Raw genomic sequence first — 15,955 nt, forward strand, 5'->3', positions numbered from 1 at the left:
AAGAGGGGCTGAGAAACAGAAGAAGCAGCTAGCAAGAGTGGGGGGGAATTACAGAACAGAAAATAAATCCCAGCTGGAACAGGGTAAGTGTTGATTTGTAAAAATTATTTTATTTAATTTTGTTGACAAAAGTAAGGAATTGCTGAGATGCCAAAATGCTCCTTTCTCCTGAAGGAGAGACTGTCTGGTGATTGAAGAAAGGGAGTATGAGTCAGGACTTCAGAGTTTCTAATCCCAGCTCTGGTGGTGGTTTGCTATAAAATAGGGATAAAACTTCCCTCATGGACTAGGATTTTTTAGGATGAATTAATTAATTAGGGTAATTGTTAGATGCTAGAGAAAGTCAAGAATTATTATTAGTTTTAGGGTTGACACACTTATTGTTACCATTTTTCTGATGGGTGTTTTCTCAGTGTGCTGCTTTGGCTGGACTGTGACATTGTGTTTTTGTTGCAGATGAGTATGTTTCATCATCTTCTCGCTCACAGAGCCTCACTTCCTCTCTGGCTCTAGCCTCTGTATCCAGCATCACCCCAGCTTCTGAGAACCTAAAGGTGCCTCCAGTGCAGACAGCCACCCAGATCCACCCCACCAAATTGGTTATCAAGCACAGCGGAGGCTCCCCTTCTGTCACATGGGCAAAAGCTTCGCCTTCTTTGGATGGAGATGAGGATGCCCTACCCTCAAGGAGCAAGCCCCCAATCAAAACTTATGAGGCACGGAGCCGGATTGGGCTTAAGCTGAAGATCAAGCAGGAGGCTGGTCTCAGCAAGGTGGTGCACAACACTGCCTTGGACCCAGTTCACCAGCCGCCTCCGGTGTGCACAGTCATCAAAACAGCTGACCAGCACTCTTCAGCTGCCCCCACCGCCACCACCACTGCTGGGCAAATGAACGGGACTATTGACCATGTAACCTCAGCGCCTGTGGAGAAAAAACCCATTGTGACCTACTGCAGGCTTCCACTTCGTAAGACTTACAGAGAGAACGTGGATGCTTTTATAGCAGATAAAGCCACTGATGCCTGTCCGAAGGGAGGCATCCCAAAGGTCGATACCATCCCCAGCACCCTTGTGATCAAGCAGGAGGACGGCTCCAAAGGCGTGATCACCTCTCTCAAAACCCATGAAACCCCAACTGTGGTGGTGGCAGAGAAGAGCAAGCCGGAGGAGAGCTCCAAGCTCCTGTTTTTCAACAGAAGCGATGCCCGTTCTCTGGTGATGCAAGACAGCCCTGCCCCTCCGAAGACCGATGACTCTACCAGTGGCCTTATGAAGGAACTTGCAGAAGTAGAGGATGAGTTTTATCACGGAATGATAAAAACGGAGCCCCCTGACCACAGCTCTGGCTCGGAGCTCACCTGGGAGGTTCCCTTGCCTCCAGCTAAGCGCAGGAAGTCGGAGTCCTTTGATGTGGATAATGCCAGCTTCTCCAGCGACAGCCCCCAGGATGACTCCCTTAATGAGCACCTACAGAGTGCCATTGACAGCATTCTCAACCTGCAGCAACCTCAGACTGGGGGTCAGAATATCCGGACACCCTCCTCCTCTTACAACTCCTCTTCCTCCCCTTTCTCTTCACCTGTCCATCGTACAGACACTTACCTTGCCCCTAATCACAATGGCGGCCTTGGAGCAAGGACGTTGAACAGATAACAGAAAACCAAACTGAGCAGAAACTGAACAGAAAGCAAGGACCGAAGAAGACGCTCTTGCTGGTTGAAACGGTCGAGCACCATGGGTGTCAATGGTGCCGCCTACCCAGAGACCCGATGGCTCGGGCCTGGCACCAGCAGGAGTGGGGGAAGAGGGTGTCCTAATGATGCTTCATCCAAGTGTTTATATGATGGGTTTTGGATGTTGTAAAGTACAAGCTGAGACTGGATTTACAATACACTCGTCTCATCAAACACACCCTATAATGGCAAGTGAGAAGCAACCAGGCGGGTGGGAGGGGATTGATGGGGCCCATAGGTAGTGCTGGCTGTGTAATTTAGATTCTGTAACAAATTGCTAATTTGAATATCTGATTGATCCGTTTCCTCTCCCCCCGCCCCATCTTAAACTTTGAACAGATTGAAAGTCAAGCCAGTGTGAGGCAAAAGGGGACTCTGCAGGAATTGCCACAGGGGCAAAATTTATTGTTCATTTTTAAGTTATTTCAAGAATCAAGCATGGGCTTGTGGAACCTCTCATTGGTCAACAAAGGGCAAAAAAATAGTCAAGAAAGGAAATGCAAACACTAATCATTAAAAAGAAAGAAAGTTTACAACTAAATCTATACGTTTTACTCCTACAACTTGAAGAGAAGCAGCTCCCTTGGGAGTAGCTGTGGGTAGGACTAGCAGGAGCAGCACAGGGGAGATGGGGGAAGAGAGGAATATCATGCAATCATTTACTCTGAGGGGGGTGGTTACATAGCTTTTTGTTGTACTCCATGGCAACCTGATATTTTGGTAGCAACCGGGCAAAGTGTATTCAAGCTGTGTTAGGAGCGAAGCTGGTCTGGCATTTCCCTGCAGCATTCCAAGGCAGGGGGTGTGCTGATAAGAGAACAGGCTGGGGCCAAGGCATCGTGTTGCAATGTTCTGCTTGGAGCTAGGCAAAGGCAGAAAGCAAAAATGCCAAATGAATGTTTACATGTTTTACATTTCTGCTTTGCATCATTCGTTGTTGTTTAAATGTTTTCTTATACTCTTCTTCCATTATCTCAGTTACCTTCATCTTATTGCTTTCCCATAGGGGTCCCCTGTTTCCTTATTAAAGCCATAAAAGGTGGGGGGGGGCATTTTTATAGCATGTACTCTTGAGACACTGTGTCATGACCATCAGCCTCCTGACTAAGGAGGACTGGATGGGGCTCCCTTAGAGACCTATCAATGCCTCTCCCTAATCAGTTAGAAGAGGAGACTGTTGAATGACACAAGGTACTCCTTCCTCTCCACTTCAGCAGCACTGCTAGCCCAGGCAGTCTGGGATGTGAGAGTATTCGACTGAGTGACAAACCCAAATCATCCTCTTCATAGCAGTGCTGGACACTTTTACTATGCCACCAGGCCCACTTGTCCCCCATCAGTTCCTGATTTTCCTTTTCCTTTAGTTCTTCCCATTCTGGCTGTCTCCCCACATCCTGCAGGCACTGGAACTTAGAGGCATACAGGGAGGTTTAGAAGCCCTATTAAATGTATATGAGCAGGTGGATGCTGTGATAGATCAGATACCTGGCCTTTTGCTGACAAACTTCCAGTGGCTTTGTCAAGATTTGAGTTCTAACACCTGCCTTGTGCTAAGGATTCCAACCACCGTCTCTTTAGAATTCACACGTATACCTCTCTAATCCTAGATTTATCAGTTAAATGCTGCCTACTGAAATTAACATCAGGCATCTTATAACATTGATTTCAATGCATGAGGCTCTGTCATTCCAGTTCAGTCTTCCTGTTCTCTGATGCGAGCTTATTGCCATACTCATGGTCAGTCTCACACTAGGCCGACACATGGATAATGGTTGAGAACACTGTGATACAGAAAATGCCAGGAAATGTGAGCTGGGCTAGATCACATTTATTTCACTACAAATAACAGACATAAACCCTTCCAAAAATGTACATTGACTAATGCCAGAAACCCTGAGGAGGATCTATTTATTCCCACTCATGCCTTAGTATTTCTTTACCCAAATGTGTGGTGACAGCGGAAATACATGGTTTCTTTTCACTGTTCCCCCACATGGGTATGTATGTAACCATAACTTAATTGTATGTATGTATGTAGACGCTGTAACCTGTATGTGTGGCATTCATCCCATTAGAGCTTTTTCACTGATTTTACCTCCATTTTTTATTGGTGGTAGTAGGAGTTAGGGCTTTGCATCAGTGCCATCAAGTATTTGTGATGTGCCATTAGTCCTGATTCCTTCAACAGCTTATTGATGTCATTCATTACCACACGATAGGAGTGGTATGTACCATACAAACGGATTGCAGTATCAGCACACCACCTGCTTGGAGTCTCTTGTGTTGGCAGGCCCCTGCTGCTTTAGATGGGATCCCCCAGTTCAAACCAGGATGGGAGAATTGGATTTGTGAGGGAATGCATCTCCTCTTGCTGGCCTGGAGTGGACGTGTGTAAAGGGATGTCACTCTGCAAAAGAACATCTCCTTTTCTATCAATAGGCAAGACAGAGAGATAATGATCAAAGGTAGAAGCCTGGTTAAAGTAATTTGCACTCCACCTCCAGTGCTCTTAGTTGCCCAAAGTGGGGGTTAAGAAGTGGTGAAATATCAGGAGGGTAACAATAAATTAACAGGAAGTTAAAATAAATGCACAATAAAAATCAACTAGGTGAGAATATCAGGCTCCCCTAAAATACATTGCTCACAACTGGGTTGATAACACTTAAAACTGCAGAGTGTTGTATTACAGCCACTGAGGGATTCCCCATCCCAAATGAAAGTGTGAGCCTGTTTTCTAGCAGCTTTTAGTATTTTTGATCCTTCACAGTATTTCTTTCTTCAGTTTCTTCTATGCACTGAGTTCTATAAATTAATGGGTTTCAATCCTCCTAATATTTATCTCACCGATTGTATTTTTTTAAAACAGATCCTCCTTTTTGCCTTCAGTACTGAAATTCCCTTTAGAGAACATCTTTAGAGCAGGGCATTCAGAGAAAAACAGGTGGCAGCTACTACGTTGTCTGGCAGGCTTACTAAAAAATTGTAACTATGGAGGTAGCACAGAAGTGGCACTTCTCTGTGTCCCTTGCTCTTATATATACACACACCTCCCACCATATGGCTTGACAGATAACCTGCAAAACCCAGAGCAGTTCATGAGATAATGTAGAATTTCCTGTGTTGTGTGCATATATAAGAGAGAGAGAGAGCTCACAGAGTGAAAAATCAAACTTCAAAGATTGTGACCTTAACACAGATGTACACTATTCTGATATCAGTCTCTCTCCTGTTACCAGACCTATGGAATTTGCAAAAGTGTCCCTGAGGGAGGGTGGGAAAGGAGGGCAAACATATCTTTGTGAGCCTGGAGCCAAGTACCTGCCTGTTGGCATTAGCATCCTTTTGGATGACGAAGTAGAGAGTTGGTGAACAGAAAAGGGAGAAAATGGTCCGTGTTATCAGTTAGAGGCGTTTGAATTTGGAAGTTTTTCTGCCTTCCCCCCCTCCCCCCTTAAATTGATTTACAGTTTTACCATCCCCAGCCCACACGCCTAGCCTAACGAATGTCCTGAATTGCAGCTGCTATCAGACTCCTGTGGAAGGAAGCCTGTTAGCATTGTATGCTGATTAACCGTAAGGGGCCACCACCTCCTTTATTCCATGGAAGTTTAGTGTTTTCTTTTCACAGCAATCCCCACAACAACATCTGAATCTTAAAAGACACAACCACCACCACTAGTCCCTCCACGTTTTAGTCTCTCATATATTGTCGGCTGGGATTCAGTATAGCCCAATGAATTCCTTCCAAATTGTGGTCCCATTGACTTCACTGGAAGAAGGACTGGCCTCCTAGAAAGTTTGCTGACTCTGGCGGAATTAGAACTGTGAGTCTGCCAGTGCGCATGTGTCTCTAGTAGTGGTGTTGGGGAGATATTTTATGAGCATAAAGGCTGCTTCCACAAATGGGGGGAGGGAGATTAAGATTATAGTGGGCCCAGATTCCCCCAAATCTTTAGGCTCGCACCTATGTAACATTCCTCCACCAGCCATCAATGTACGGAGCTTGTGCCACATGAGTGAGAGCAACTCAGCACCCAGTCAGTGCCTGTCCTGGATCATGGTATAATATGTAACCTGAGGAGCCAAGTGAGGGAGTATCCCAGTTTGCGGTTGCTTGGATTCCTTGCTGCAAACAATCCTGACACACTCCTGGGTAGGCTGGCCACCCTGTGCTTTATTTACAGTGGACTATACAAGTGTTTGGTCCCCACCACATATGCTTTTCTCCAAGTCTTTATCTACTACCAAGGCACAGGACAGGAGGGAGAGAGAGATCTCACCACTCTGAAATCCTGCGCTCCTTTTCCCTTCCTCCCAGCCTTCCGTCCTGTCTCTCTCTGAACCATCGTCGACAGACCGCTGAATCCCCTTGTTGATTGGTTAATCACCTGGTACCTGAGCCGTTCGATTTATGCAGGGACAGTACCAAGTGCAGAGTGGTGAGTCAGCCTCGGGATACTCTCACTCTATCCCAGGAGACCCCTGCGCTGTGTGCGCTAGCACGAGTCACCTGTTGTGAATCTCATTGATGTGCTGCATCAGTGGGTTCCTTCAGGCTGCAAGTTCTGGATGTGTAGCCCTGTCTATTCTGGCATTACAAGGTTAATCAGGTTTTTAACATGGCAGGGCAGCCAGGGCGCATGGGCCCATGTTTTGTTAAACCTGAATGGTTAAGGAAAAAAGATAATGTTTTAAAAGTGTCTGTTGTAGGTTCCTGACGGGGCTGAAGCAGATTTACTGTTTGACACCGTCAGCATTGGCCAAACACCTTGTTAAACCCCTTTTTGGCCGCTATTAAAATTGGTTGCAGTGTGACTCTTACAGCTGCCAGAAATTCCCCTAACCTTTCTTCTGTTGTCTCTCTTTTTATTATCCTTATTTTTAAAAAGTAGGTCTAAATCCTTTTTCACACTCGCAATACCCTCTTACATATTTTAGAGGCTCCAGTTCGTCTCCTGAATGTATGCTTTAAGAGACCAAACTGTTTGGCCTCATTCTGGGAGTTACCTAATAAGTAGCTGCTTCATATACTTCCAAATCCATGTTGTTTTTCCTGCTTTCTGCATGTGAAAAACGAAACACGTGGTCAGGCTGCAGATTAAACCCAGGCTGCCCCCTTGGCTAATGTCCCAGTGTTTTACCAACAGAACAAGTTAGGCCCAGCAAGTTGTGCTAGGCTTAGTTGCTTGAGCTCTTGATAGGAAGCCAGATGAACTGCTTTCAGCCACTAACTAAACATCTTTTATTATTTTTTCTTTTGCTGCTTCCCTTTCTTTCCAAGAAGGAATCATAAATCTCATTTCCAGGGCCTGGGAATTAGCCATAACTGCATTCAAATTCCTACATATCCTCATATGCTCATTACAAACAGACTTCAAACTCAGTCTTTGAGGATATGTGAATGTTTGTAAATCATCAAGGTATCTTCCTTCCTGGACCAATTTTTGGTGGTTAACATTGTCCTAAAATCTGCAAACTCCATTTAAAATTCAACAGCCTACTCTTGCATTATAGCTCGAGAGACTCAACTAGAAATATAGGGAGTCAGCAACTTTTCTTTTTCTCCCTCTGGGATCAGATTTTCAAGATGGCTCAGTACTCAACAGCTCAAATTTAGGCATATAAATAAAATCACTTAATTTTCAAAAATACTCAACCCCCAGCAGGTCCCACGTTCTGGATGGTGAGGACTTGAAGGTCTGGACCCTATTACTTTCCTCTCTTCCTCTCCTCCTCATTTCTGACTAAAAAGAGGCCTTAAAAGTATTCATATGCCCCTCATTCCTCCACACCAAGAAATATAAAAAGGGGAAAGTAATTAATTTAGAACTCCAGAGGCAGCTATTGCAATTCAGTGGATGGAAGCAAGTACCGGTATTTTCCAAGAATGAGTTTGCTTTAAAAGCAGTGGGGAAGAGGAATTATTGTGGCAGGAGGACTGGTGGCTTTAAGCAGTAAGTAATTGGATCCCTTATGTGAACACAAACCTCCTTAAGAAATGTGTGCAGGTCACTCTTGAGGAGTTTTGAACGTATCAGAATCTCCTGTTTTGTTCCTTGTTTTCGATTCTTATAGCTAGTGTTAATTTTGCACAATCATTCTTGCCTCTGCCACCTTCCTCCCAACTCAGTACATGCTCACGCACACAGTGTAAGTCAAAAATACTCAAGACATTTTATAAACCAGCATATTTCAGTGTGTGCATTTAACGCTCATAGCTGTGAATGCACTTGACAAAGAGACTAGAAAAGCTTATGCAATCAGGTCCTTCCAGCTATGCAAGTACAGAATTGACACACCATGTTCTAGTCCATTGGGAGATGAATAGCTGGGAATGGAACACATGCAGGCTTTCTTTTACCACCTGGCCTTAGTGTCACTTGCACACCTTTTATTAGCTAACTGCTTTTTACCTGTGACAGAAACATTGAAGTCCAACATTAGTGTTTGTTACCATCCTATTCACTCCAACTCCTTTATGCACATAATTGAATGTCCCCATGTCCCCTGAGGTGTTTTCCTTGTTGGAAAACGGCAATATAGGAAAAGACATCACCATTCTTTACACCCGCAAACAATAATAAAACGACTGCTGGAGAAAGTAGAAAGTCTTGGACAGTGACTGCTCACCCAAACTATTCTTCAACATCAATTTCTTCTTTAACCCTTTATGTGTCTTGTGAAGTAGAGAAAAGTTTGTGTCTTAAGGAAAATTTGCAGTTTAATGAAGACAGTTTTTTAGGGGGCATACTTTAACCAAAAATGAAAAATAAAAAAATTACGGTCTACTTTTTTTCTTTGACCAGAGTGTTTTAACATTAGACCATCCACCACTGATGTAGGTTTTTTGGATAGTTATGTATCAGGTCTGTACCTCTGTGCCCACAAGTTTTTCTAATACTATTTTATTTAAAAAAAACTTAGCGGTGTTGCTTTTCCATTCACTTCATGCTGTGTAGCAGTTCACAAAACTGCCTGATAAATTTTGCCTTTGTACCAGGTGTATTTTAATTCCTCCGTTTGGGAAGCCTTCTCAATCAAACTTTTTAAGGTTTGTTGCTTGTGAACTGCCTTTGATACATTCTGAAGCACTGGTTCTACTTAAGAAGGGAGGTCTCCTGTTTTATCACAGTAGCCTGGGCTTGTTAGAAGACAAGCAACCGAAGGAGATCGTTTTTGCTTTTTTTATTATTATTACTGAGATTTTATTTTTGCATTTGAACACTGCTCTGTGGCACAGAGCAGGAAGATAAAAAGTCCAAGGAGAGAACCCCCTTTTGGATTGGTTTGCAAACACTAGAGGTCAAAGCGCTCAGTGGCCCCTCTTAACCCTTCATTATCTGCGATGAGAGGATTGGTTAGGTAGCAATAAGAAATGACAATTCCCAGGCTAAAATATTTGGCATTTTCTTTTTTATATATACATATATATATATAAAAATGTGTATTAAATTTTTGGTTTTTGTTTAGTCTCTTTTTTTTTTTTAATCTAAAAGAAAGAGTGACTTGGGATCATTAGAGCGTTATTTTCTTCCTTTTTCTGCAAGATGGATAACTTTAAAACCAGAGACTCCCCTTTTGAACAAAGGCTGATCCGCATTGGCTTTCTCACTGTTACGGGGAAGTATACTCGAAAAAAATTTTACAACTTCCCAGTATTTTGAAATGAACTTGAAGTGACCATACCTTTTTCTTTTCGCAGCGGGGATGGGGTTCTTTTCACCCCTTTTCTGCACATTTTAATTTACAGAGTTTTGCAGGGGGACAGCTAACGAGTTTTTACTCTCAGCTGCCCCCTATCCATGTCCGCTTGTCTCTGATGTAGAATTAACCGGAAGAGGAAATGCAAAAAAATAATCATGGCAAAAAGTAAATCTATCATCCCTGTCTGTTCATTTCCTCCCCTTCCCTGACCTACCGAAATAAAGTAACAGCAACACTTGCAAAAAAGGAGAAGGAAAATTCCCCACCCCTTAACCACGTAAAACAACCCCCTTTTCTTTCTTGCCCCGCTGGTACCAGTGAACGCTATCACAGTTCGAAACAAAATATAGTACTATAAAATAATTTTGTACTGTATTTATTGTGTATAACAATTTTTTTAAAGAATTATGTACATTTAGTACTTCTGTGTAAATTAAATTGCTCTTCTTTTTAAATACTGTATATGAATTGTTTTGTGTTTCTTTCCAAAGACCTTTAGAATGCAGTTTGGAAATATGCAAATGAGCTCTTGACTTTAGATGGCTCATTTATTATTTGTATTATGGTAGCCCTTATTTGTAATGCTTTTGCTTAGCAAGACAATCTGATGTTTACGGTGGTTTGCAAAAGGGAAAAGCAAGTTAGACCCTGTATATATCTTATAAGTATGTCTAGGAACCTGATCACAACCCAACTGGTTACAAACATGACCCAAAGTTTCTGTCTGAGGAAATACGGTTAAGGGATATTCTGCCCCACAGTTTGGAACCATGACTCCAGTCTGATCCTTGCAAGCATATTCTTGGTTTCCCTCTGGCTCTGCTGTTTTCACTGCAACAGTGTGGCTTCACGTGGGTGTATGAGTGTGCCTGCAGAAGTCTTGTGGTATGATGAGGGTCCATCTTTGTAACCAGGTTGGGAAACTGGATTATAAATTAGTTCCTGGACATAACGATATTTGGGTTCCTCACAATCTTGTAGTGCTCACGGTGTGTTACAAGTCTGGCGCCCGCGGAAGCAAGAATGAGACTTGTCACTCGATGGGCCTTACGTCTCCACCTTGTGCGGTCATCTTACACCAGTGCAAAGTGAGTGTGAAATGACTGCACCAGATGCCAGGGCAATGGAGAATCAAGTCAGATGATTTCCAACCCTAGTACTTGTTAGACAGGGTCTTGGTCTTGGAAAGTTGTGAACAGAAAATAATTGATACCTTAATAACCGTTTTAAGGTCTGCAGGCTTGGGCTTGAAGGCTGGGGTTCAAAAGAGCCTCAGGTTAGGATCCCAACTCCACATGAATTTTCATGGGATTTGGACTCCTCTAGAAGCCCCCAGCTTAAATGTCTTTTGAGGTCCTGTTGGCTTTGCTTTTCCCATCTGCCCGCCCTGCCCCATCCCAGGGTATGGAGATATCCCATTGTACGCTGGTGGTAGCTTATTGCTTCGTTACATCTTGGCATGGCTGGACATACTGGAGGATTCTAGACGTACCAACAGAAAGGGCCTCTCTGCACCTCTTGATTTGCTGGCCTCTGCTGCACCTTCCTGCGTTTCCAGCAGGGTTTGAAAGTCATTACCGTCTCATGGCTGGTCAGTAAACCATTTTCAGTGGTTAGCCAAACCCTGAAAGGTGTGCAGCACTTATGGGGCAAGGTCCATGACTTGGGCTCTTAGAGTAAGTCTCCGCTGCATTTTAAAACCAGCAGCAGCAAGTCTCGGAGCCCAGGTCTACAGACTCGGGCTTGCACTATGGCACTAAACACAGCTGTGTAGACGTTTGGGCTCGGTGTGGGGCTCGGGCCCTGATCTCCCCCACCTGCCCCAGACATCAGAGCCTGGGCTCCAGCCCAAGCCTGAATGTCTACACAGCTGTTTTTAGTGCTGCTGCGTGAAACCTACAAACCTGAGTCTGTGGACCTAGGATCTGAAAGTCACTGCCATAGGTTTTAAAATGCGATGTTGACATACGCTTAGGTGCAACCAGGATATATATTTGTGTAGTTGCTTTCACCCACTGTAAATAAATCCACCTTAAATATATACATTTTATACATTTTTAATTAGGTGCTCATTTCAGCTGCCGAGATTCCAAGAGGCAGAAAATTCACAGTTTTGATATCTAAAAGCATTCGTTATATTGGAAATAGTTTGTCAGTAACCCCTCATAGCCACATGAGCAACACGTTCCCCATCCCACCCCCTTCTCAGGTCCCCCCTGCACTCTTGGAAGCTGGATGTTGAAAAGGGGATGCGGAAAAGGCAGGGTCATGTCCCAGCAGAGCAGTATGCAGAGCTAGGATCGAACCTGCCTCATCCCAAGAGATGAACCAGATGAAGAATATTTGGAGAAAAGTGCAAAGAGCCACAAAAATGATTCCAGGGCTGGAAAAAACACTTTACAATGAGAGACTTAAGGAGCTCAATCTGTTTAGTGCAGGGGTAGGCAACCTATGGCACATGTGCCGAAGGTGGCACGCGAGCTGATTTTCAGTGGCACTCGCACTGCCCGGGTCCTGGCCACCGGTCCGGGGGGCTCTGCATTTTAATTTAATTTTAAATGAAACTTCTTAAACATTTTAAAAACCTTATTGACTTTACATACAACAATAGTTTAGTTCTATATTAAAGACTTATAGAAAGAGACCTTCTAAAAACGTTAAAATGTATTACTGGCATGTGAAACTTTAAATTAGCGTGAATGAATGAAGACTCGGCACACCACTTTTGAAAGGCTGCCGACCCCTGGTTTAGTGTATTGAGAAGATCAAGAGGTGAGTTGATTACAGTGTGTAAGTGCCTTCCTGGGGAGAAAATATCAGCTGCTAAAGGGCTCTTTAATCTAGCAGAGACGGACGAAACAAGAACAAATGAGGGGAAGTTAAAGCCAGACAAATCCGAGTTAGAAGGGAGGGAGATTAACCACAGGAATGAACTCCCAAGGAAAGTGGCAGATTCTCCATTTCTTAAAGATTTCAGATCACGGCTGACTTTCTGGAAGAGAGACTTTAGCCAGACAAATTACTTGGCTCAATACAGGGATAACGCTGAACTACTCTGGCCTGTGTGATACGGAAAATCAAACTAGATAATCTAATGGTCCTTTCTGGCCTTGAATGCTGTGAATTAGTGCAAAATGATTAGTGCAAAATTATCTATTCAATTTCTCCTAATGCATCCTCCTTAACTGATTTTTTTTTTTTAATTGCATCTTATTAGGTGTTTGTTGCTGATCCTCCCAGGAGACGATACTGTCCACTCTTCCAGGTTAGGTGAGGGTAGCAAGCTCCAACCACTGAAAGGCAGAAACAAAACCGAACCGTTTAGCAGGCAACCCAAGTCTTTGTGTATCTTCGATGCTGTGTGTCAAGATAAGTGCTGCAAACCAGAACCCCCGTTGGAAGCTGCTTTAGGAAAGATGGTTGCGTGGGTCGTAGGAAAGAAAAAAGCAAGGGGTGGGGCAATATTTCACTAGCATTTTTTATACTCTGGGGTGGGTCAGGAAGCAACTCTGGGGTGGAAGAGCCAGGAGACAGGCAAGATTGAGGGACGTCGGCAGAGGTGGTGGGTGGAGGCAGGCGTGTATAGCAGGGTTGGGCGGCTGATGGGGATAAGCACAGCTGTGGGGAAGGAGCCCGGAATGGGATGAGAAGGGGAGAGGGGTTGTGGTTTGGGATTGCGGGTGGACTCGGGCTGAGATCGCGGTGGGGTCACTCTTCTAGTAGGTGGGGGGCCGCCTGGTCAGGATGGAGGTGCAGCGACGAAGCGGTTGGAGACCCAGGCGTAGCTTGGCACTTTGCAGAGCGGAGTGGGAGAAGTTTGTCCAGCTGCACTTTACTTGGCTCAAACCAGCCCTTCTTCCTTCCACTGCGAAACAGGTGCGCCCAATGCCTTCTCTTGAAGGCCAAGACAAGGGGGTGATTACGAGGATGGTTTGGTGCATGCCCAGACCCAGCAGTGGGGCATGAGGAGGAGTAAGCAAAAAGGTTTACTAATTGCTGCAGCAAAAACACTAGGGGTCTCGGCTCAGCTAGCGCCCAGCGTTGGGGCAGTGATCAGCGGCCGCTATGAGCGAGGGGCAGTAACCCATGCTTCTCACCTCCTTCTGCATCATGGTGATCATCCCGGCACCAGCTTTGTCGTACTCTTGGCACTGCCCTGCCACAACAGAAAGAAAGTGAGACTTAGCACGCAGCTGTTGCCCACGTAACGCTCCTTTCCCCTCTCCCCTCCCGTGCCTGTGCGCACACAATAGGATACTCTTCTGCCCTGGAACGTGCACACTCATTTGCACCAGTGCAAGGTTGGTGTCAAGTGCTGCCATTCAGAATTGGTAGGGTTTGGCGTGGTCGCTTTGCACAGGTGTGAACGGCTGCATGGTGAGCACGGAATGGAGACGCCGACCCAGGGAACGTCAGTCGCTGTCGCACACAGGAGCCTGAAGTTCAGCCCTTACGTCCCAATTTGCATCACTGACTCCACGGTGTTGAAATTCAGCAATCCCAACGTGCCTGAGAGTTGACATCGTGTGCCCACAACATTCAAGCAAGTGGAGCGTTCTGAGCCATTGTTCCAGTTTAGGTCGGTTTCCAAAGCCATGTGGCCCGCCACGCAGATTGCTTTTAAATCCTCCTCTTAATGGAGCGGCTGGAGTTACCCACTGATTAATACATGGAGCGAAAGCTCAGCTAGTGCTGTAAGTGTCTCCCCTCTACTGCCCGTTCTCGTGCTGGCTTCCCGTCTCTTGCTACAAGACACACCCCGGTTCAGTAAGAAACTGGGCTCGCTATCGGGCTGAGATCTCCGGCCTGTGCTGAACAGGACGGACAGACTGGGATGGTCAGAATGATCCGTTCTGGCCTTAACATCTCTGAATCTCCTGCACGGGATTCACACCTCTCCTCCTCACCTTCCGCCCCCTTTACAATTCTCCATCTCTTCTCCTATTCCTCCCTTCCCCCAGCTCGCACCCGGGTTGTCACCGGGTCATGTTACAAGGGCTTTATTTCTCCCGGCTCGTTCTGAGGAGATAGACTGGCTGAAGGGGAAAGGTGGGGAGAAGAGGGGTTACGAATGGTTGCTGACGCTGGGGTGTTCTTAGCATGTGATTTGTGCACATGGCTCTGTGGTGGAGAGGCGTGGATCTGCACAGCCACTGACGGTGGAGCTGCTAATCCTGTTAGCCTAGCGGGAGACAGCGCTTACTGAAGATGGCTTCCAGCTGCACCATGCAGGACAGGAAGCTGTCGAAGTCGATCATCAGGTAGTGGTCGCGGTATTTGCTTGTGATGGTCTCCCTCAGCTGGTGGTTCAAGTGGAAACCTGCGTGCAAAGGGCGAAAAGGATAACGAAGGCCTGAGATTCACACAGTGTTCGGACTTTCACTGGGGCTTGTTGTGCAGTTGTTGCAGCTCGTACCCAGGCTGATTTTGTCTTCTCCAGTTTAATACACCTCAATATCAACAGACACCTACTGAAAGCTGGGGGCACTTAATGGATGTCTCCTGTCCTGGAAAGGCTGTATAGTCTAGGGGTTAAAGCACAGGTGTAGGGACTCGAGAGCACTGCCACCTTTGCTGCCACCTTTGCACAGAGAGGCAAAGAGGCAGTGAGATTAAGAGAATCCCTATTTAATGACTCTCAACGGCTTTGAGCTCTTGAATGGAAGGGGAAAGCATAGTGCCCATGACCTGGCCCTGGGTCAATTCCTGGGGCTAATGTTTAGCACTCTTGGTGTCAGAGCTTTTTCCTGCTTGTATTGCAGTAACACCAATTCAGATGAGGGCCCCGCTGTGCCAGGCGCTGTACAAACAGCCCTGGCAGGAGCTTAAAGAGAGGAAAGGATAGGGTGGGGAGGGATAGCTCTGTGGTTTGAGCATTGGTCTGCCAAACCCAAGGTTGTGAGCTCAATCCTTGAGGGGGCCATTTAGGGATCTGGGTCAAAAATCTGTCTGGGGATTGGTCCTGCTTTGAGCAGGGGGTTGGACTAGATGACCTCCTGAGGTCCCTTCCAACCCTGATCTTCTATGAAAAGGGGGACGGGAACAGAGGCATAGGAAGGTGACTTGCCCAGTCACCCAACAGGTCCATGGCCATGCTCAGAGTCTGGACTCATGGTCCTAGTTTAAAAACACCGGGCATGTTTAGTCTTGAGAAAAGACGACGGAGGGGGAACCTGAGACTAGCCAGGAAGGGCTGTTATAAAGAGGATGGGGATCAGTTCTCCGTGTCCAATGAAGGTAGGACAAGAAGTAATGGGCTTATCTGCAGCAGGGGAGATTTAGGTTGGATAGAAGTAGAAACTTTCTAACCCTAAGGGGAGTAAACAGCCTAAGGGACAGGCTTCCAAGGGAGGTTGTGGGATCCCCGTCACTGGATTGGACAGACCGCTGTCAGGACTGGTCTAGGGTTACATGGCCTAGCCTCAGTGGAGGGGGCTGGTGTTGTTGACTGCTTGAGGTCCTGTCCAGCCCGACGTTTCTCTGATTTGAGGATTGCTGACTCTATTGCACAGCGGG

The 15,955-nt window shown here is 45.7% G+C and overlaps 2 protein-coding genes across 6 annotated transcripts in view; one reads left to right on the forward strand and one right to left on the reverse strand.

Annotated features, from left to right (window-relative positions):
* Positions 1-9,901, forward strand: part of BICRA (BRD4 interacting chromatin remodeling complex associated protein) — a 126,958-nt gene extending 117,057 nt beyond the window's left edge. For all 4 annotated transcript variants that reach the window (XM_054010212.1, XM_054010214.1, XM_054010215.1 and 1 more), the window contains one exon: positions 457-9,901. In XM_054010212.1, coding sequence (XP_053866187.1) covers positions 457-1,655 — 1,199 coding nt within the window. In that variant the 3' untranslated portion in view covers positions 1,656-9,901. The remainder of the gene's footprint in view (positions 1-456) is intronic.
* A 1,500-nt stretch (positions 9,902-11,401) lies between these two features.
* CAPN12 (calpain 12) overlaps positions 11,402-15,955 on the reverse strand; it is a 39,883-nt gene continuing 35,329 nt past the window's right edge. For both annotated transcript variants that reach the window (XM_054010246.1, XM_054010245.1), the window contains exons 18-20: positions 14,643-14,759; positions 13,537-13,595; positions 11,402-12,732 (exon numbers count right to left, since the gene is read on the reverse strand). In XM_054010246.1, the coding sequence (XP_053866221.1) occupies positions 12,706-12,732; positions 13,537-13,595; positions 14,643-14,759 (203 nt within the window). In that variant the 3' untranslated portion in view covers positions 11,402-12,705. The remainder of the gene's footprint in view (positions 12,733-13,536; positions 13,596-14,642; positions 14,760-15,955) is intronic.

This window comes from Malaclemys terrapin, chromosome 20 (assembly GCF_027887155.1).
Source record: "Malaclemys terrapin pileata isolate rMalTer1 chromosome 20, rMalTer1.hap1, whole genome shotgun sequence".
NCBI lineage: Eukaryota > Metazoa > Chordata > Testudines > Emydidae > Malaclemys > Malaclemys terrapin.